This window comes from Mustela lutreola, chromosome 1, assembly GCF_030435805.1.
Source record: "Mustela lutreola isolate mMusLut2 chromosome 1, mMusLut2.pri, whole genome shotgun sequence".
Classification (NCBI taxonomy): domain Eukaryota; kingdom Metazoa; phylum Chordata; class Mammalia; order Carnivora; family Mustelidae; genus Mustela; species Mustela lutreola.
In genome coordinates, this window is record NC_081290.1 from 68,503,144 (window position 1) to 68,525,740 (window position 22,597).

Consider the following 22,597-nt stretch of genomic DNA (forward strand, 5'->3'; position numbering starts at 1 on the left):
CTACCCCCACCCCGAATTCAGCCCTTCTCGTGTGGCAGAGCCACGTGAGAACCACTATAGTGGCTACCAAAAGCTGCAAATGGCAAACCGTCCTGCCCAGTCCAGTCCACCTGCCTACCCCGCCGGGTCTGCTCTGTCCTCCCGGCTCCCTCACCTCAGTCTGCCCAGGACCCCTGGCTTCTCGGGTCAGCCCAGTGTCCAGGCCCTGCTCCCCATCTCCATTACGGAGGGTGCCTAGGGCACACACTGTCCCCCAGTGGTCACGTCCATGCCCCCACGCCCTCCGCCTCGTCTGACCCCTGACAGCTCACCGCGGCTTCCGGAGGCACAGAGGGCGCCACCCCGCTCTGCGCCTGTGCCTTCCCGGCGTGCCCATGTCAGCCTGGACGACGACACACTGCCCACAGACGAGTCCCGAGGGTTGCAATGATGGAATGAGGGAGACCCGGCTCTGGTGTGCGTGTCGCTCCTCGGCACTTGCAGCCTGAACAGCCAGAACAGCCTGAGGGGAGAAGAATCTTATTCACAGCACACACACACCCCGCCCCATCCGGCTTGGTACCTTCCAACACAGTTTTGGCGGGAGTGGCGGTACTCTCCAGTGCGCAGGCGCGGCTGACCAGCTCCAGTCTGCGCAGGTGCAGAAGCTCCAGAGGCTGCTTCCGGGCTGCGCGTGCGCTGCGTCTGGGCCTGGGCTGCGGCGGCTGGTGGATGCCGCGTCCGGCATGGCCAGCTGGGTGTTCTGTAATCGCTGCTTCCAGCCGCCGCACCGCACGTCGTGCTTCAGCCTGACCAACTGCGGCCACGTGTACTGCGACGTCTGCCTGGGTAAAGGTGAGGGCTGGCTGGGCTGGGCAGGGGCGCCCGGCGGGACCTGCGTCCACCCACCTCGGGCGCAGGGACAGAGCCATAGCTGGCGAGGGGCTGCGGGGGCAGGCACAGTGCTGTGGTCATCTTAGCGCCGGGGATGCGGCACGCGTTGAAGGTAGCATGAATCTAGACCCTGGGACGAGGATGCTCGGAAGGACCAGGGCAGGGCCCAGGGGGCGCGTCCTCACCTGGCCTCACGCGAGGGTGCAGCGGGGTGGCAGGGTCCCTAGGGCAGAAGGAAGTGTGGACGGGTCCATGGAGTTCAGGGGGCTGCAGGAGAGCTGGGAGCCAGGTAGGCCAAAGCATGCCTGCAGGGGGCCCTGGCCAGGAGGGGACCATTGTTTGAAGCAGGAGACGTGATCATGGGTGTATTTTTCTTTTTATGAGATGTTCTCTTTGAAGTATAAAAAAGAAAAAGTGCGTGAATGCAAAGCACAGTGAGTTTTCCCGGAGTGAATTTACCTGTGAAGCCAGCTCCCAGAGTACAGCAGTAGCCTCCTCAGAGGTCACCACTGTCCTGATGTCCATCAGTGTAGCTCACCTGACTGATCGGAAACACTCAGCAGGAGGATCTCTGTGCTGCAGGAGCTCCTTCTGTGTCCAGAGATGATGCTCTGGGGCCTACACTGGACACTGAGGTTCTTTGAGAGCATCCAAGGGGAGGCAGCTGAGTATAGAGGTCTGGGAGTCAACAGGAATAGGTTGGGGAATTGGCATATAGATAATAATTGAAGGTCCTGGGTGAGGAGAGGGCGAAGGTTAGGGCATGGCTTCACCTGGGAAGAGCATTTTTTAAGATAGGCCAAGGTAGGAGGAGGCTGTGGGGAAAAGAAAGCAGACCTTGTGGACTTGGCATCCCAGGGCAGAGTCAGAATTGGAACCTCCCACAGGAGTTAGTGGTGTGGATTAGCTTGGGTGAGAACAATGCAGACAGACCTGTATTCACGGTTTTTCGGACTGGTTCCGGACCTTGGGCAGGTGATTCCCACGCACCTCTGGCTATTGAAGCACATTCCAGTAGCCCAAGTTCGTTCCTCCAAAAAGCCACACACAAAAAGCAGTAGAAGGGCTTGAGTGCTCTGGGTGGAGCACTGACCACAGCTCATTAGGTGATTAATGCTCATTACTCAGGTATAAGCCCTCCCTATTCTTTGGTATACATTCTTGCAGATTTTCTCCTACAGATATAGATCTCTACAACAAAAATGGGACTGTGTATATACCAGTTAGTTACCTGAGTTTAATAGGCCATGGACCTCCTTTCACTTAAAGTAAGTCTGTGTCGTCAGTTTTAAGGCTGCATTTAGTTGCCATACCATGATGTCTTTTAACGGATACACTCCTAAGAGCTCTGCATGTTTTCTAGTATTTTGCTGTGAAACACCACTCATTCACTTGTATGTTGTTTTCCTTTGGGATATCCAGAAGGGCGGAGGTGCTGCTGGGGGGGGTGTGTGATAGAACCAGCACTTAGGACCAGGTACCCCAGAAAACTGGCTGCTCCCTGCCCCCACCGTGGATGACTGGCATTTTTGTCTCATATATTAGTGACAGTCTGCGCTTTTGCCAATTACTCATTTGGACCCCTTTCACACCTTTTACTGGAGTGCTTATGTTTGATAGGTTTATAAGCACTGTGTGTGTCAGTTTGCCTGCCCATCAGCTGCAGATGGATCCTCTCTTTGTCAGGTCTCTTACCACCCCCCTCTCAGTGCAACCCGTGGATTTTTAGGAGCCAGCTCTGTTCATCTCTAACTCCGTGGCTTCTGGTGGTAGCAGTGCTCCAAGGGATCTCCTGGCTCCGTAATCCCCGGAGAGACGCAGATGGCGGGAACACACTGCTGAGGGTGGGTGCTTTCAGAAGAGGGCCACTTGAACATGTTTGTAGGAATGGAGACAAGGGGACAACTCCAGAGGCTGTTGGGAGGGAACAGGTCTTTCTACACAAGGACCCCATCACATGTGCTGTAGGGATGAGATGAGATGAGACAGAGGAAGAGAGCAGAGGGAGTTGAGTTGTTCTGTGGTGAATGGAGGAGAGGCAGGGAGATTGAGGAAGTTCATGACTCTGCTCAGTAAAGAGCAAAGGGGGACCTGTTTGAATACCTGCCATAGGGAACTGAAAATGGAGGGTTGCTCAGCCATGTCACAGGTTCGGCAGTGCTGGAATCAAGTCTGTGAATCCACTTCCCAGTTAAGTGACCTTTTCCTCCTGGTTCTTAGCTGTACTGGACCAGAAGAGGGGGAGACAGAGAGGCCTGGATTCAGGCTGGGTGGCTGCTTGGAAGGACAAGGATTCAGTATTGACTGGCCGGCTCTGCAGTCCAAGCTGGCTTGTGAGAATGGGAAGCTCAGATGTGTGGGGATGGGGCAGAGCTCAGGATGAGGGGCCATACTGCCCCCACTGAAGTTTTCCAATGACACTGGGTGCTCTCGTGCCGCATGGGGGCAGGTGAGGCAATGCAGGGCTGCCCTTAGCAGCCAGCCACACGGAGGAGCAGATTCTCCAGAGGATGACAGGAGTGTCGTGGAGATGAAGGTGGTGCAGTAGGTGGGTCTGGGTCAGAGACCCTGGAGAAGAGCAGGTGGGGATTTAGCCTGTGCTTTCAGGCCAGGCGCCGCCTTATGGGCCCAGCAGCCCAACAGATGCCCCAGAGGGCGCTCCTGGGAACTGACTTAGGTGCTGTCAAGGTGAGGCTGGAGGGGGCAGGGCAGGGGGGTGGCTGAACAGAGCTTTTACTTATCTCTTGGATGGCATGCAAGGAGCTATTTTCATTTTGAAGAATTAAACATTTTTAAATTAAGGTATCACTACAGAGTCTCACTGTAAGAAAATCTGAGATGGAGTTAAGTTTGAATATTGTTGATCTTCATAATTACTATTTTGGGGCATATTGGCAGAAGGAAAAATAGATTACTGAATAAATCTTTTCAACTCTGTCCACATGCAGTCATTGTCTGAGCATAGAAAATGTAAGTATTCTAATCCTGTATGTTTTTTAAGAAATAGTGTAATTTGAAGTGTGCACTTACATTCAGAAGCACTACTCACTATAATATACTAAAGTTTGTGTTTCTTTTATAGGTGGCAAAAATGAGTGCTTGATTTGCAAAGCCCCTTGTCGCACAGTTTTCCTTTCAAAACATGTAAGTTGAAATATGTATTATCTAAATATTAATCGGTGCTTTTTTAAAATTTGAGATTCAGTTTTCAGTCATTTGGTGGGGTCTAAAATTTTCTTTCATTTTGCTAGATTAATTACAAGATCTTACAAGATTTCTGAGTAAAGTGCAATTAGGATTTGGTTTTGAATACCTCACACAACTTTCTTAACCATAGATTTTTTCCTCTGTGAGTTTGCTGTGCTGTGTTCTGGGAAGTAAAAATGAGTTGAATAGGTTTCTTCAGCACAAGACAAGCTCTTTAAGAAGGTGATTGAGTTTCCCTGGGGGTCATAGTTGGTTAAGAGGGTTGGAGGAAAGTAAGTTTAGGGGTGCTTACTGTTGCAGTAGGCTTAAAACAAAGTCGGCCGTCCTCTCTATGAAATACTTCCATTTCACCTGTTTGCTTTAAACTTAGTTACAAATAATTATTCTCTTTTTACTTAGGTTCTAAGATACTTATTTGATCTGATGTTTTCATCTGTAACAATCATTTTTTGCTGATTACAAATACAACACAAAGTCACACAAGACTTAAAAGATACAGAAAATCATAATGGAGAAAAATCCTGTCTCCCACAGATGTCCACAAGCAGGAGTATAGTTCCTGCACTGTGTGTTACTGTGACTTCTTTCTACAAAATGGTGTTTTCTCAGTTGACTTGGTATTTTTGGCACACCCTCACTTTGGAAAGACTGCACAGTATTTCACTGTTTTCCAGGGGAAGAGGTAGATTTTCTCTGTTTCAATCTTACTGTGAATATTTTTTTTTTTACCATATTTCTGTAGCATAAATTCCTAGGAGTGGAAAAATAAGGGCACAGATTTAAGTGTTTAAACTTAATAGAAAGCACCTTATTTCCCTTAAGAAATGTACCATTTAAACCCTCAGCCACAGAGCACTGCTGGTCGGGCTTGACTCTGAGGGAGGGGTGCCCTGGCATTCCCCTGCCCTCCTGGGCCCAACGCTCTGTTCATTTATTTCTTTTCTTTTCTAGTAAGTGTGTTCAGGGCAGTCTGTTTCCTTCTGTTGTACATCATCTCGTGCATCACTTTTTCTCATTTCTAGATAGTCTTTTTAAAAAAGACTTTATTTATTTGACACAGAGAGAGAGATCACAAGTAGGCAGAGAAGCAGGCAGAGAGAGGAGGGAAGCAGGCTCCCTGCTGAGCAGAGATCCCAATGCTGGGATTGATCCCAGGACCCTGAGATCCCGACCTGAGCCGAAGGCATAGGATTAACCCACTGAGCCACCCAGGCACCCCTCTAGATAGTCTTTAATCTCTCTTTTAACTTCTTTTTCAACTCTAGAATTATTCAGGAGAGGGGTGCCTAAATGGCTCAGATGGTTGAGCATCTGAGGTGATGATCCTGGGGTCTGCGATCGAGCCCCGTGTCTGGCTCCCTGCTCAGTGGGGAGCCTGCTTCTCAGTCTGCCACTCCCCCTGCTTGTCCTCTCTCTCTCCCTCTCAAATGAATAAAAATATTTAAAAAAATTATTCAGGAGAGGGCGCCTGGGTGGCTCAGTGGATTAAGCCGCTGCCTTCGGCTCGGGTCATGATCTCAGGGTCCTGGGATCGAGTCCCGCATCGGGCTCTCTGCTCAGTGGGGAGCCTGCTTCCTCCTCTCTCTGTCTGCCTCTCTGCCTACTTGTGATCTCTCTCTGTCAAATAAATAAATAAAATCTTTAAAAAAAAAAAAAAAAAAAAAAAAAAAATTATTCAGGAGAGTGTTCCTTAATTTCTAAGAAGTTAGATTTTATCTCCTCTATCATTTTTGCGGAAAATTTTTAATTTTATGTCTTTATGACCAGAGAACATGGCCATATAGTTAGTTTTCTTCATTGTCAGGATTTTCATTGTGGCTTACTACACAGTAATTGTTAATGTTCTACATATACTTGAAAAAGTATATCTTCTTTGTTCTCTGTGCATGTGAGAGAGGGAAGTCATTTAAGGTCCTGACGCTACCCCGCACATCTGCTTTCTATGGGCACTTCCAGCAGTCTCTCCAAGATGCCTCTCCTCTGTTTTCCGTGGGCCATGTGAGCACCTTCTGCCATGACACCTAAGAGCCATTCTTCCTGCTTTCCCTCCTGCTTCCTGGAGCCAGAGGGATCTGTAAGCACGGGTCATGTGCCCCAACTTCCCAGGAGCAAAACCCTTTTCTCTTCATGTCCGTGGCTCTGTGGCCTGGCTTGTGGTGGACACCTGGTCCCCTGGTTGGTGACTAACCTGCCACTGCTCCTGGGGCCGGGCTGCTTCCACCTTCTCCCTTCTCCACTGCCTTTAGGTCCCTGTATACAGCTCTGTGTGACCATGACTTCCTTGACCTGTAGCAGGAAGGAGACCTGATATCATGGCACAGTGAGTGTGCGCATATGGGAAATAAGTTCCACCGAACAACATATTCTTGCTAAATGCCGTGCCCTGATGGCTCCTGCTCTGACTGGGTTTTTTGTTGTTACAACCAAACACGCTGTAACAGGCGAAGCTGATTTCCCAGGGCCTGCTCCTTCTGCTCCACACATGGGGCACCATGCGTATTTGCTAGTTTGTCATGGAAAAGGACCATCACTGTCACACAGAATAGTGCACCACCTTCTCTGTCAGCTGGCACGTGGCGAGGGAACAGTGCAGATGGAAGCTGGGCCTGTGGGGATCTGGGAGGCAGGCAGGTATGTGGGATGGAGCCTCTGGGGAAAGCAGAGTGCAGAGCAGAAGGATGTGTGAACAAGAAGGGGGTTGCCATTAGACTGCAGCTCACTGGTTCTCCAGCAGAGATGAAGAGGGATGGCTGCCGCAGGGAGGCCTGGACCCTGAAGAAGCCAGTGGAGTCTGGAACCTGGAAGCCACGAGTGCTCAGGGTATTCATCCTCATGCCCGCTTCACTTACAGCCCTGGGGAACCAGGGAACGAGGAAGAACCCCCAGTGGGCAGAACTGGGGACTGGAGCTGGCTAGACCAGAGGTTCCCCTAGGCATCAGAGGCTTGTCTGATGAAGATGAAGATGGCCCCAGGGCAGGAGGCCCAGGACACCCACCTACAGGATCTCCATGACTGCTATGTTCCTTGTCTTCCACCGACCTTTGAGGGGTAGATTCTGTTGTCCTGCCCTAGGCCCCAGGCCCAAGGCTGCTTATGGTGGGGATGGGCCTACTCCCTAAACTGCAGCCCAGATCAGAACCTGGAGGACAGGACCACTTGGCAGCGAGGACCTGGGTTTGTTATGAACTGAGAGATGGGACTTTTGGGGGATGGTGACTTTTTTGGGGGATGGTGAACAGCAGACTGGCTGGAAGCTGTCCTTGGCCCTGCTGCCCTTCTTTCTGGGCCCCCAGCTAGACTCTGTCTTCCCACCTGCTTCCTGTGAGCAATGCCACTCCAGGCCTGGCCCACAAGAAAATGTCCCGGAAAGCCCCCCAGCTCAGTCAAGTGGATGCTGGTGACCCAACAAGGCAGAGCTGCTGGACCCCAAGTGGAAGGCCATTTACCAAGCCCAGCCTTCTGCTAATGTGCAGGTGGGAGTTGTCCCCCTTAAGCCACTTAGGTTGGGAGCTGTCTGTGGTACAATTAGTCTAAGTTAGTCTTTGCATGCCATGTAACTTTGGGAATCAATTTCTTTTGTCAGTTTCCATGCACACAAGGTCTGTTGGGTTTGCCCATCATCAGTAATGTCAATAAAATTAACGTCTCTACAATGTGGACTCCCTAGTCCACAGGGCTGGCACACGTCCATTTTTCTTCGATATGCTCTCATCTCAGTGATGATATTCTGCACAGAGGCTGAGTGCCTCACTGTTAGCTTCACCCTCAGGTATGATGAGTTGGGTAGCTGCTGTACTCATTTCTTAAAATGTCTCTTTATTTCTGTGTATACATACCAGTTGATCTTGTTTAATAGCTTTTATCTGGTGACCATGCTAAATGTAGTTACTGCTGTTGGCTGACCTAGAGCTTTTTCTGGACTCTGTCTTTGCACAACTGTGACATCTCTAAATGTTTAATCTCCATGTCATTCCTCCCTTTCTTTCTCTCTGCCTTCTTTTCTTCATCGCACAGGCTGTGAGGAGACACAGTAGTAAGAGCAGGCATCCTCTGTCTCTTCCTCGTTTCAGGATTGAGCTTCCAGCAGTTCGAGTAGTCATGTGCACCTGGGTTTATTGCTGAGCTTTTTTATCATGAGCAGTGTTGGATTCTACCAAGTGGTTTTTCTATAAATGTCAAGGTTATTATTTGATTTTTCTATTTTATTTTGTGATGTAAATTGCATTTATTTTTAGAATTTTAAACCCACATTTTAAAAGATTTATTTATCACTTTATAGAGACAGAGAGAGCATGTGTGCACATCTGAGTAGAGGGAGGGACAGAGGAAGAGAGAGAAAGTCTCAAGCAGACTCTGTGCAGAGCTTGGGGACTGATGTGGAGCTCAAGCTTGTGACCTGAACAAAACCAGGACTTGGACATTCAACCAACTGAGCTGCCAGGTGCCCCTGCACCCACAATAGGATTTTAAACCTGTAACTTGGTTGTGAAGCAGTGTACGCAGAGGGAACTGGTGGCTGTGCACCTCCATTGTGTGAGAAGTGCCCTGTAAGTCTCCTTTCTTTCAAGCCCTTTTCACATTTTGGTGAATCAGGGTTTTGCTGACTTAATAAAAGGAGTTAGAAATTTTCATTTTTCTCTTCTCTGGCCAAAAAAAAATTTTAAGACTGGAGTCATTCAGAGCATGAATGCCAGAATTCATACCTGATACTGGCTTTTTGTGGGGAGGTTTTTAACTAGAGTTTTAATTTTTTAATTAGATATGGGATTCTTCAGAGTTCCTAATTCTTGGGTCAGTTTAAGTGAGTGGCTTTCTCTAGGGGTATGTGTGCTTCATGTGAATTTTCAAGTTTCTCATCGTCAGTGTGTCTGCGGTCACCTGTATTTTCAGTGTCTGTGAGATCTGTGGTGATGCTCCTTTGTTGTTGTGGTAATAGTTGTTGTGTCCTCTCTTTATTCTCCAAAAGTCTTACCTGGTTTTATTGACTTTTTGTCAGTGTTCTCAGAGAACTAGTGTTTATCTGCATTTTACATTTGTTCCTAGCTGCGTTTTTATTAATTTCCTTTTTTTCCCCCTTTGGATTTAGTCGTTCTATAAGATGGGTGCTTCTGTCCACTCCCTTCTTTTTTTTTTTTTTTTTTTTTTTTTTAAAGATTTTATTTATTTATTTGACACAGAGAGAACACAAGTAGGCAGAGAGGCAGGCAGAGAGAGAGAGAGGAGGAAGCAGGCTCCCTGCTGAGCAGAGAGCCCGATGCGGGACTCGATCCCAGGACCCTGAGATCATGACCTGAGCCGAAGGCAGCGGCTTAACCACTGAGCCACCCAGGCGCCCCTGTCCACTCCCTTCTGACATTTGTGCTACATGGTTAGGGTGCCCCTCTGTTTGCCCTTGCCTGCATTGTATGTGTTGGCTATTTTATATTTTTATTGTCTTTCACTTCGAAATAATTTGAAATTTCTGCTTGGTTATTTCCATGATCTGTGTGTTTTCTGAAAGTATATTGACAAAGAAATATTTGGGGATTTTTAGTTATTTTTCATTGACTTTTATTGAAGTCTAATACAGAAAAGCACACAGATACAAGCGGCTCCAGGAATTGTTTGTGACCTGAACATATCCGCCACTCAGACCAAGACAGGGTTCATTTCTGTGACCCCAGAGACCACGACGTGGCCTTGACATTCTGAAGTCTAAGGTGCAGTATATCTTCCTGCTGATGCAAGGGTGTCAGATACTTCTGCCCCTGGCCCACTGTTTTGTATCTTCTACAGTCTTGGTGCATGTTTTCATTGTGTCTGCATGGAGCCCAGCAGGGCGGCTAGTGTGCGGTCACCATTCTGGTCTGGGGCTACCCCACATTCCCCTTCTCTTGTGTTCCTCACCGGCTCCTGAACCCCCTGCTCCCACCAAGGAACCATTTTCTACCTGAAGTCAGTGCCTTCTGTTGGTGACAGATTCTCTGGTTTTTGTTTGTCTGAAAAGGACCTCCTTTTTTGCCTCCATTTTGAAGCATATTTTCACTGATCTTAGACTTCTTTAATGGACATTCATGTTTTTTTGGTGCTTTGATCCTATTCCTTCTTTGTCTGTCTCCTTTCACAGTGTAGCTATCCTGTGTGTGATGATGGGTGTCTGCAGAGTTGTCCTGCTTGGCTTCACAGAGATCCCTCACCCTGGGTAGTGGGAGCCTTTGTGAGACTGGAGAACCACTGGTTCCTCTGTCCCCACAGCCTCCTGTGCCATTCAGGGACTCTGCCATGTGCAGAGTGATTGACTCCTCTCACAGAAGGCAGTGGGCCCTAACAGATCAGTGATGGCATTCCCAGGTGTTTGCATTTCTGGTCCATAGAGCTGTTTGTCTAGCCCAGGGTCGTCTGTGTATGTGCAGTGTGTCTTTCTAGACAGGCGCGGTCCCCACTTCTTGAGCACCAGGCTTGGCCATGCTGTTTTGGGGCACTCCGCATGGCCCTTTGGGAAGGCACCCTTCCTGCTGGCCTCGCTCAGAGGGTCCAGCCACGTGCAGGGCTGTTAGGTCTAGCCAGCGCAGGGCAGGGCTCCCATGAACCTAGAGGCCCTAGGTCCTGTCTGTGGGCCATGCCCCCCCATGGCTGGCCCCCAGGCAGTATTGTGCAGGGCCCCCGGCTGTCCCAATGCCACATCAGACCTTCCTCTCCCAAAGCCAGACCTGGTCCTGGCCCCTCCGCATTCCCTGCCAGAAGGCCCTGGCCCTTCAAGGTACAATCCCCAGTTTCTAACACTGACCTAATTTAGTTCCACTATTGTTTTAGGGGAGTTTGGGGCACAGATAGCCCCCAAACTGCCATCTGCCATCCTGACACTCATGACTTGCTTACAGTCTAGACGAAAGACCAGACAGGGAGGTCGAGAAAGGCTCTTTGGCACCTTTTCGGTCTGGCGTGTGTCCGTACTGTTCTATGTGGTTGATAGCCATTCCTCCTAGACTCCTGTGGCAGGATGGCTGCTGCCAGGCTTTATGCCATTGTGGTCCAGGCAGGTCCACATCCAGGGCCAGCAGCAGGCAGACACCGTTTCTTCAGCCCTTATGTTTTTTTAAGTAACTTGCAAGTACTTGTGATTGGTTGAAAGCTGTATTCCTCTGCTTTTTTCCTTCTGAGTTCCATGTGCCTCCTCCGGGAAAGCCTGGCTTTGGGGGTGCCCTTCCAAGGAGGGGTATGTCTAATGTCACAGATGATGTGACTGAGGCTCCTCTGCACCCCAGGCGGGTCCCAGGGCCCCATAGCACCGCCTTTCGGCCCTTGGACTGACAAACAGCCACTGGCAGCCAGGACATGGGTGCCCCTGCAGGCCCCCTGGAGATGGTTTGTGTCTTCTGTGGCTAGTTCTGGGAGTAGAGGTGCCGTTTTGTCCTCAGGCTCTCTGGGGCCGTGTTGGAAGCAGTAACACAGGACTTGGCTTTCCTTCCCTTTCAGACTGACGCAGACATCCAGGCGCTGTTCATGGGCATAGATGGCCTGTGTAAGAAGTACTCAAGAGAGACCTGCCAGGTGAGCTCTGTATGTGGTGCCATGTCCTCAGCCTGATCCGGCCACAGCAGAGACTCGGAGCTGTGATGACCTTGGAAAATATGGGTATTACATGCTCTGGAGAGCAGCCCCTCCAGGGGTTTTCTGCCTTCAATGTGACGAAGCCGTCGGTCAGCTGTGTTCTGTTGTTTGTGCTATGCCTTTGCTGTGTATGGGGACATTGCTGTTCTTTGAGCCTCGTGATCTGGGGCGGACCTGAGAGTTCAGGCTTGAAAGGGCCCCAGATCAAGGCTGCAGGTCCTTTCCAAGGGTCATGGTCCACACAGACATGCTTTCCCCTGGCTCCCAGGGTACCTGTCTTCCCCCCAGTCCTGCTCTGCTGTCCACACCTGCCTCGCCCCCCATGTCTCCCCTGCCTCTCCTCCTCCCTCTAGTGCTATGACCCCATGTCCCACCCCAGAATCCTGGCCTCCCACAATCACTGGACAATGTGCAGGCCACCGTTCTGTCCAGGAAACTACTTGGGAGAGAAGGGAGCCCTCCAGCCCCAGCCATCCTGCTTCTCTCTGTTCTGTTAACATAAAATCCCTGTGGGCTGCTTCCTACCTACCTTCTGGGGCAGGAGGCTGAGTGGGGCACCAGCCAGGAGCCGCCTCCAGCCAGGACCTTCCCTGGGGCAGCTTGCATGCTTGGTCCCACCTGCGCCAGCGAGACCTCCCCACCCCCTACTTCCCACGGCCGCTTTCCAGCTGTGACACGGCCAGAAGTCCCATGGTGTCACAGCCATCCCATCTACACGTAGCCCTGTAGCCACACACAGATGTCCCAGAAGCCACCTGCGTTCCAGAGCTTGGGCAGTCCTCCAGCCCACGGTGCTCAGAACCACGGGCAGTCCTGTGCTTGGAAGAGTCTTGCCAAGGATGTGGCATCTCTAGAGCATTCGCCTGTGCAGAGCTGGGTCAGAGGAGGCTGCAGAGGCAGCTGCCAAGGGACCTCCTTCACTCCTCTGGGCCACACATCCCATGGCCAAGTGGCCGCCTGTCTCGGTGTGAAGTGGAGTTTCCAGAGGCCACACAACACAATGTGGCATCATTATGTGCATTAATACACTGGGCTTGCTATTCTTGAAGGAACGGATATGTGTCATAAATTCCTCTTGACATTAATTTCTAGTGGGGGTTAGCACTGACAGGGCAAAGCCGCATCAACAATAACTTTTAAGAATGTGAGGCCATCCTCAAGCCGTGGCATGGACCCCGACAACAGCAGACCCATGGCAGGTGGGTCCACAGAAGTGACCAGGAGGTTGCTCTTCCTGATCCAACTGCAAAGAAGCAGAAACTCTTCCTTCCCCTGAGGCAGGGCTGGCCTGCGTGTGGACATGTGGCTGCCTCTCCAGGGGGATGGACCTGCTGGGTAGCAGGCATCTCAAGCTGTCCTGCAGCCTCCCCAGCCTGTCACAGGGACCAGTACAGAGGACATGGACATGCTCAGCTCCTGGTCTTGACTTCCTCAGCCTCTGCACTTCATAAAAATCTCATGAGACAGGTGCCCTCTCCGTCCAGGAGGGCACTCCTACCAGAGGAGGGTCATGGCCCTTTTACATTTTGTTCTGCTGGTGTCCATATTCTCCGCCTGGGTCAAGGCCACAGCAGCTCAACCTGAGGAGCCGGACACACCGGAGTCCTAGAGGCTGGCCCCTGCCTGGTACAGATGGGCAGTCTATGGCCCCTGGGATCAATGCTGCCCTTGGACTTGCTCCAGGCCCCTAGGGGCTTGGTGTCTGGTGCACAGGCCGCTCTCCCCAGCTCAGCTTAGCCCATAGTCTCGCTTGTGGCCTCACTAACTTGTCTGTCTGTGCCAGCCATGGAGGCCGGCATGCTTGCTCTCTGCCAGTACTCCTTTACGAATAGCCACGGGCCTGCCTGCAGACCATGTGGAATCCCAGGGCTTCTGAGGTCAAGGCCCCATGGACCAGTGTGGGCACAGCCCTGCTCCCAGACGCTCCAGGTAGGCCGTCCTGTGGTTACTTCCAGATGCTCCTGCTTTCTGTTTCTCAGAGTGGACCCTGCACCAGGACATGAGGTTGAGGGATTGGTGTGTGACACCCTCTTCCTGCCTCCGGCACAGAACCAGTCGAGGAGTGAAACCAAGCAAACAGGCGGGGGGGTGGGGGGGTCTAGCTCTGCCAGAGCTCCTACACACCGTGTACAGTCCCCACCTCTGGTCCAGAACCTGCCAGCCCTTCCTTTATGCCCCATACCACCTTGCTGCCTCCAGGGAGCCATAGGGCCTGAGAACTGTGGCCGAACACTGGGGACATTTCTGGGACATGGCCTCGTGAAGAAGATGTCCATGGGGGCACCCCTGCCACAGACTAACACTCCAGGCTGAGTCTATCCATCAGTTTTTGTCTTGTGGAGTAGGAGCCCCATGCAACATGTCCCCCAGACCCCAAGGGCATGGAATCCCTGGGAAGATGAGAACAGGAAGAGGGTGTTGGTCACTCCTGACCATGGCCCCATCTTGTGGAGGTGGCCTGACCTGTAGAGGAGGCAAGACCTGCTGTGGGCTGGCCATCCTGTCCACCGTGGTTTCTCCCTCCATCTGTGCTAGCTAGCCCTGCAAGCCTGGGGACAGCGTTAGCTGTCCCTTCGTGTCCACCCACTAAGCACAGTCCTGGGGTGCACTGATGGGGTGTTGGCCCTAGAGGATGCTGACCTCACATCCCAGGCCCACAGGAACCCTACTTGGGGCAGCAGAATCAGGCTTCAGCAGTCACGGTGTAGTGCTCCCAGAGGGGAGGTGTAATTTTCTGGAAACTTCCCTCAGGGGTGCCTAGGGGATTCATTGGGTAAAGGCTCTGCCTCAGGTCGTGATCCTGGAGTCCTGAGATTGACCACCCACATAGGGATCCATGCTCAGCGGGGATCCTCCTTCTCCCTCTCCGCCCCCCCCCCACCCTCCTGGTCCTCTTGTTCCCCACCTCCAACAGAAAAATAAAACAAATAACAAGAGCTTTCCTTAATGTGGGGTGGCTCTTTCCGCCCCGAGTCACTCACAGATCACGGTTTCTGACTCAGTGTTCTGAGTCAGAACACCTGCGGAGGTGGAAGTTGGGCCTTCTCTAAGCAAAAGAGCAGAGGTGGCACTGGTCCCGGGTGGAGCAGGCCCTGGGGGTGTGGACAAGGTCCCTGGGCTCTGCTTCATGCTGTACTATCCCCGGCCAGCCTCGTCCAGAGAGTCCCCGTGGGTGCTGTTTGGTCAGGAGGCCATCCCACAATCCCGTTGCTGTGCCCACTGGGTTGTGTCCTCTGCCATGGCAAGACCCTGAGTGCCACATGGCGCACAGGCACCACATGGCTGCACCAAGCTCTGCCCTGGGCACAGGGTGGCAGGGGGCAGGCAGGGCCGTGGGGGAATGGAGTGTGCTTATAACTGCACCTAAGGCCCCTGCCGGCTCCTGGGACAGCGTACGTGGTTGCAGCCCCGTGCCAGTGCCGGCAGCTGACATGCGTTCTCTGCTCAGATTTCAGAATTTCAAGAGAAGCACAGAAAGAGACTCTTGGCCTTCTATCGAGAAAAGGTAACTCCCCTGACCTGCTGCCTCATGAACCCAGGTGGGGGACCCTAGGGCCAGCCCCTGTCCTGCTGGCTCACACCCTGGCACAGGTTCCCATCCATGGTTGGCCCATGGCCGCTTGGGGGACCCGGCTATGGTCATGGGGCAGTTTCCCTGTGGAACACCAACACTAACTGGTGAATGTCCCCGGAACGTCTTGGGCTCTGTCCACACAGTGCTGCTAGGAGGTCGCACTGGGGGACGTTGACAAAAGGACGTTTGAGACGCCTGTTTGCCCTATAAATACCCTCTCCACACAGAGGAAGAGCAAAGCCTCGGTGAAAGTGGGTCTGAAGTGTAGATGGAGGGCTCAAAGCAGCGCCGGGTCCAGGCCACTTGCCGAGGCTGGGCCACCCTGCACAGCTGCCCAGACCCCTTCTCATGCTGGTTCCTGGGGGCCCTAACAGCCTGCACACGGGGCCCATGTGCCATGTCTGCCACATTCTGACTCGTGGCTTATGACACCCAGAGGGTCAGCATGTCCTGATAACTGGAGTCTGATTGTGTTTAGATCACAAAGTTGGAGGAGTCCCTTCAGAGGTCAGCATTGCGGATGGAACAGCTGCAGGGGTGAGTCCTCCCCACCAGCGCACCCAGGGTGGCTGATGGCTGTCCGCTCAGCTGTCTGAGACCAAGTAAGACCTTGTAACCGAGGAGGGAAGAAAGAGCACTTGGTTTGCTAGCAGCTTCTGTCAGAGCGGAGCTGCAGTGGGAAGGGAAAGGAGCCATGAAAATACACAGAAAACACCTAGGGGGCTCCCGGTGTTTCTTGGGGCAGAGGGGCTCTGCAGCCAGGCCCTGTTGGACCCCCGCTCACAGCCCGCTGGCCTCCCATCTGCCAGGAACCATGGCACCTGTGACAGTGAATGCAGGCAGCCTGTGTCCCCATCAGTGTGGAGCCCACAGTCCCCCTAGGGCAGCATCCACACAGCCCCTGCATAAGCCACAGCTCCTTCTGTTCTGTGAGATGGACTAGGGTTCTGTTGGGTGTGTTAACACGGAGATTCTTCAGAAGTTCCAATTTGCGGTCACTCATTCAGTTAAAGTCAGTGGCTCTGGGGAGCTGCTGTCCACCCAGCTGGTTGCATGTGCAGCAGTGACCCATGTACTGCTGGTGGATGTTGGCTGCTGGGTTGCACCGGGCAGCTGGTGGTCACACGACCAGCGGAGGGCCTGTCTGGGCTGAGCACCAGGGTGAGGGTGTGCTCTGGGCTCCGTATACTCCGCGGAGGTCACCCCAGGCTGGCACAGCCTTCAGTGCTTGGGAAAGAGGGTGAGCACAGCCTCGGAGACCCCGTGAGCTCCGTCCAAGTCCAGGGAGCGGCAGATAGGGCAGTGTGCCCACACAGGGTCACTCGGATGGTTCTCCTTGGTGTATAAGCAGCTTTCTTTCTGGGGAACCGGTCCACTGCCGCAGTCTTTCCCGGGCTGCCCCAGGTGCTCCTGTATCCGCAGCCCCTGGCCCAGCTTCTCTGCTCAGCTCTGCGCTGCACACCTTTTCTGGCTCACGTTCATTTTAGCTGCTCAGTTTTGCATTCCTAGAAGGTTCCTGGTCATTTTCCCCACTGTGGGGTCGTCTTATCTTCATCCCCATCTTCTGTTTGGGCACATGACAGGCTGTGTGCCTCCCACACCCCTGACCCCTGCAAGTCCAGATCCTGCCTGTTCTCCTTGGGCTCCTGCTTCAGGTAGGGCCCTTGTGGCCTGACTGGGGTGGGGTAGGCTCGTTCTCCTGGCTCACTGTGCATGTCCTTGGCTTGGCCTGCATCCTGGAGGGAGGACGCCCTCCCCCAGACCACCGTCCGCGCACAAGGAACAGAAGTCATGCAGGGCAGCGATCACTGTGGAAGAGTTGCTGGGTTGGCTCTCGGTGACAACACTGTGTCCTGGGGAGGCTGGCCCTGAACAGACATGTGTTATGAAGTCTGTAAGCAGGAGCCAGTGCCCTCGCAGGTGCGAGGTCCCCATAGTGCAGATGCTGACGTCCACCTGCCCCCAGCCCCAGGCCACTGAGTCACTTGGCAGGTCCTTGTCCAGTGCCTGCTCACTCCCAGCACTGGGTACTGGCAGGTCTGAGCCAGCCACAGGTCTGTCCTCAGGGCCTTCTCTGGGTAGAAAGTGCGGCTGACAAGGGACGGGGGCCAGGCAGACAGGGAGCATTTGGCCAAGTTTGTCCTCTTCTGCTTCAAACTGGGATGATTTATGTGGGAGTAAATGTTTAGGGTTTAATTCACACCTTCTCTCCATCTGTTTAGGATGAGATTGTCACAGCAAACAGCTTTCAGCGCAGTAAAAACTCCAGTTTCAAGTAAGTATCATGGGGCCTGAGCAGGGAGGGATGTGAAGAGGCATGCAGTGGGATTGGGGGAACGCGACCTGACGTTCAGACCCCACTCCCCCCAACAGCTCCTTCAGCAAAGCCAGACGGACACCTGCTCCTGCCCCCTGACACGTCAGCCTCTGACAGGTGTGTGCCCGGTGGGAAAAGCTGAGAGTCCCTGAGAGTCACAGACGTGACCAGTCACACAGCCCTTCCTCTGACATGCCCCTAGTTCTCCACCCCCCATCCCTGCAAGTGCCCTGATGCTGGACAGCTCAGGGGATACTCAGCTCAGGACTCAGGAGCTTGCCCCCCTCCGGCTCCTCTGTGCCCTGCGGAGCCTCACAGGCACAGCCCAGAATCAGGTGTGCAGCCCAGGCTGGCCCCTCACATCTCCATCCCCACAGCCGTAGTGATTGGTTGGGGGCAGTCCTGAACCCACACTGGGCTGGTGGGTGTGGTCCCTGGGACACTGATCTGGGACCAGGATGGCCAGGCAAGGGGAGGCGCTTAGAAACGAATCCAGCACAGACAGAAACAGGACAGGAGACTGCAGCCGTGCTGGTGGCACCCCTGCGGACCCTGACCCATCCGGGCAGAGGGAGCCACGCCCCTCTCCGTGGCTCTTCCCTGAGACAGTCAGGCTTGAGTTTGGGCGCTGCACCCGAATGCACTCTGGGCGCCTGGTTCACTCCCCCACCCTTCCTTCGTCCTTTCTTCTGCCGTTTTTCTCCTACCGGGCTGCTCAGATGATATTGCCTGTCAGACGTGGGGCTGAGGTGTTGGGGGCTAACACCAAGCACGTCTGTGTAAAGTGTGTTGGTCATGGGTGGCCCACTGAAGGGGGCGTGGGACAGCAGTGGAGCGGGGGCTCCAGAGCAGGCACAGGGCCCGGAGGAGAAGTGCTCCCTCGTGCATGTGGCTGACTGTGGCACCCAGTGAAGAGCCCGATGCACAAGAGGGTTTGGCCATGACCCCGGCCCTGGGTCGGTGTCCTAGCCAGTGCGGTCATGTCGCTGACAGGCCTCAGGCCCACTAAACGTATCCCACTGTTCACTTAACAGAGTGGAGTCCATGCAGGTTGACCATATTCCTTCCCTGGTAAGAAAAGTAAGTACCCGTGTCCCTGGGCTGCTTGTCCCCCACGCAGCGTCCTTTCATGGTTTTCCTTGGTGCCCAGAACATAAGCATTCGCCTAACGGATGGATCACAGCGGGGTCTCTTGTCGTGGGCTGTGCTGAGGGGAGAGCCCGCTGGGGTGTGGTTGGTAGCATAGTTCCTGGATGGCCCTTCAGAGAGCAGGGCCGGGACTGGCCAAGGGACAGGGAGCAGACGGGCAGGCAAGATGGAAGTGAGGCTGCATCAGGCTCAGCCCCATCCAGCCAAGTACAAACGTGGAGGGTTTTGAGGAGCGCAGGAGAGAGACCAGAGCAGAGGAAGCTTGGGACCCAGGCCTGGCCCAGCTCGAGGTGGGCCAGACTGCCCCCCACCCCCCGGCCAGACACAGCTCAGAAAGGGGAAGCTGGTCCCCAGAGGGAGGTTCCTGCTGCCCAGAGAGGGAGTGAGTGGGTCAGGAGAGTGGCCCGGTCCCGGTCTCGTGCGCACGGGCTCCTTGGTGTTGGGGCGTCACGGGTTAGGGGCATAGCATCTAGTGCTTCTTGTTCATGGCCTCCCAGTCGCCCTGTGAGGCACGCGTGGGTGTCGGGGCTGCTCAGTGAATAGTAGCACTCATTTCCAAGGGGGCCACCCTGGAACTGTATTAGGGACGCATCCAGATTCCAGGATGAGCAGGTGGGAAGACAAAGCCATTCAGAGCTGGGACAGAGGAGACTCCCAGTGCTTAGCTCACGCCAGACTGTTCTCCCTACTCCGCCACCCCACTGGCCATCACTGCAACCCACATCATACCCTGGATGGAGACTGGGGATACACTGCCTCCCGCTCTCTGGGTCCTAGCAACTGCCCCACCTGCTGGTCTCTGCTCCCCAGAGTCTGGACCCTGAGCCTCCCCAACATGTGGCCTTGTTTTGGAGATTGAGACAGAAAGCCTCTGCGGACTCACAGGTCGCTGGCTGTTAGAGCCAAGGGACCAGAACACAGGAAACCATCTTGAAATTGCAGAGTGAGGTGCCAGACCGGTGGGAGCACCTGCTGCCATCAGGGTGGGTGGGGGACAGAGAGGCTCTGCACAGAGGTCTCCAGGACATAGGCTTCCAGGCTGGAAATGAGCCGCTGCTAGTGCATCAGAGACAGGCCTTGGGCTGCAGTTTGCCCGGCCTTTGCCGGAGCAGAATACAGAGCCGAGTTGTCTACTGTGTGGACCCTGCCAGGCCAGTCCAGCCACCCTGGGAGCGGGTGCACACTGGGTGCACACGAGGGCGCCTTGGCCAGAGCTGCTATGTGCATCTAGTGGGGGCAGGGTGAGCACCGTCTCCTGGGAGACCCGGTCGGGGCAGTGGTGGGTTGCGGGGAGGGCAGGGGCGGTGGTGGGTTAGGGGGAGGACAGCGTTGAGAGAACATTGCTCTCTCTGGCGGGCCAGTGCTGTCATCTGGTGCTTTTGACAAGGTGAGTGACCACGGCCACAGGGGAAGCAGAGTGAGGGCACCGCAGCCAGCCGAGGAGATATCACGCCCACCACAGACCCTGCGCAAGTAGCAGGGGCTCAGCCACCAGGGCCTGGCCCCTACCAGTCCTGGAGGGGCCTCGTACCTCCTGCCCTCGCCCTGCACAGAGACAGCGAGCAGGCTGGAGCCTCCCCAGGGACGGGGCTTTCCCTACTTGTAACTTCCTGCTGGGGACTCACCAGCATGGAGTGAAGCTGTCTATAGCTCACGAATTCATAAGGGAAGCCAGCGGAATGTGAAAGCCCCCTTGCACGTCAGCCATCAAGAATGCAGAAGCGAACAGGCTGACGGACACGCCACCAGCAGCCCCCGCAGGGCACCCCGGCCAGGATAGGGCTGCTGTCACGTGACTCCAGGACCAGCAGCCGCAGACACCTGCGTAGGGAGCTTTGGACAGCTGTAAACCCCCAACACTGGGGAGTTGCACATCTTTCTAGAGTGTTTATCTTCTCGTAGGAAAAGCATTCGCTGAGGCAGTTGTAAATAGAGGGGGAGCATGAAGCTGTATTTGCACCCTCCCTTGAGCCAGGCTGGTCTGCGGGGTGGCAGGGAGCCCCTCTGTGACTGCCTACCCCCCCGGGGGTGCTCTCCTCCTCACAGGCTTGGCCACGCCCTGCCTTCTCTGTTTTCTGGTGAGCTCCTGGCTGCCCCATAGAGGCCTTTGCCCTTGAGCCACCCACATGCAGCCTAGTGTGGGACACCTCCCTTGGGAGCCGTGGCTTCCTTGCTCAGGTCCAGGGCTAGTCTGTGCCTGCTCTGCTCAGAGTGGCCTCTTGCCTGGGCTCTGAGAAGCTGTTGGAGTTCTGCATGCGCCTGAACACAGTGGCCAACATACTGAGCCCAGGCAGTAATACCCCGTTGTACCCCAGGAAATGGATCCTCATCGGCCCTGTCCTGGTACCTCTGACTCCCTGTGCCCGCACAGCCAGGCCATCTGTGCTGCGGCCACCACGCTGGGCACTCTGGGTCTTTGTATCATTTTGGCTTCACCTGTTACCACCTTGTCCTTAAAACAAATGAAAGTCCTTTTTTTTAGCAGAAGCTAGGGCGAGAAAAGACAAGTTACCTGCTCGAATCCAACTCAGTAGTTTTCAGTCTTGCTCCGTGATGATAATTTTTCTGAAGTTGCAAATCTGTCCATTGTTTAGAGCTGGGTGGAAATCGGGTTCAGGGGCACAGCCCTGTGGGAGCCTGTGAGGGAAGCAGGTGCAACAGGCTGCTGGGGCACACAGGGTGGGGGCATTTGGGAGCCCTGACTCAGTGACCCAGCAGGTGGCCATGGAATGGGGAGCCCTGGGGAGGGTGGACAGGCCAGGCACTCTGGACTCACTCTGATAGCAGCAGCATAATAAAGCAGTTTCCAGGACTGGCTGATGGGAAGGACCCAGAAAGAGTGGGACCAGACAAGTCTATAGGGGGACAGCTACATCCAGCCCACCATTCCCACAGATGGCCAGGAAAGACGCTTCAAACTGGGGAGCTCTGTTGTGGGTGTGAGCACACTGTCCGTGGCTGTGGAGAGCTGGCCCTCCAGGCAGGGCAGTACTGTTTGCAATGCCTCCACCCAACGCAGCCGGTCCCTCTAGGGTTGAGTCTGGCTGGCGGGTATGAGCCAGGCGGTGGGGTCATGGGGGATGCCCTAGAGCGCGGCTGCCAGGAGTGGCTGCCGGATGGTGGAGTAAAGGACCACTTGTAGATGTGCCAGGGGGGGAGACTGGGAAGATGGGCCACCATCAGGGCCCTGAGGGGTGATGGACAAGCTTAGGGACAGAACAGTGGGGACTGGGTTGCTTTTGGCCCCCGTCCTTGCAGCATCTCTGGTTGGAAAAGGGCTCCCCCATCACTCTCATCTGCACCAAGGAGTTATTCCCTCAGGGAATCAGGGAGGGGGACCATCCCCAGGGGGAACATGACAGGTGCGTGGCCAGAGCAGGGTTCCCTACAACTGGTAACACTTCACCCCTTTGGCATTTAGATTTCAAGGTGACAGAATTATATGCACAAAATGAGGATTTTTTTTTTTAAAGATTTTATTTATTTATTTGACAGAGATCACAAGTAGGCAGAGAGGCAAGCAGAGAGAGAGGAAGGGAAGCAGGCCCCCTGCTGAGCAGAGAGCCCGATGTGGGACTCTATCCCAAGACCCTGAGATCATGACCTGAGCCGAAGACAGTGGCTTAACCCACTGAGCCACCCAGGCGCCCACAAAATGAGGATTTAACCAGGATTTTAAATTCTATGATATCAGGGGCTCCTAGGGGGCTCAGTTGGTTAAGTGTCCGACTTGGTATTGGCTTAGGCCATGATCTCAGGGTCATGGGATTAAGTCCGTGTCAGGATCTGCCCCCAGCGGGGAGCCTGCTTGAGATTCTCTCCTGTCCCCAATCTGGCTTGTGTGTGTTCTCTCTCTCTCTCTCTCTCAAAATAAATAAAATCTTAA

General features: G+C 53.9%; 1 protein-coding gene across 1 annotated transcript in view; it reads left to right on the forward strand.

Moving 5' to 3' along the window:
• Positions 1–677: 677 nt before the first annotated feature.
• The window catches only part of RNF212 (ring finger protein 212), a 34,457-nt gene continuing 12,537 nt past the window's right edge, over positions 678–22,597 (forward strand). The window contains exons 1-8 of the mRNA XM_059167429.1: positions 678–834; positions 3,956–4,017; positions 11,537–11,611; positions 15,120–15,176; positions 15,724–15,782; positions 17,468–17,520; positions 17,619–17,679; positions 18,597–18,642. Of these exons, the coding sequence (XP_059023412.1) occupies positions 726–834; positions 3,956–4,017; positions 11,537–11,611; positions 15,120–15,176; positions 15,724–15,782; positions 17,468–17,520; positions 17,619–17,679; positions 18,597–18,642 (522 nt within the window). The 5' untranslated portion in view covers positions 678–725. The remainder of the gene's footprint in view (positions 835–3,955; positions 4,018–11,536; positions 11,612–15,119; positions 15,177–15,723; positions 15,783–17,467; positions 17,521–17,618; positions 17,680–18,596; positions 18,643–22,597) is intronic.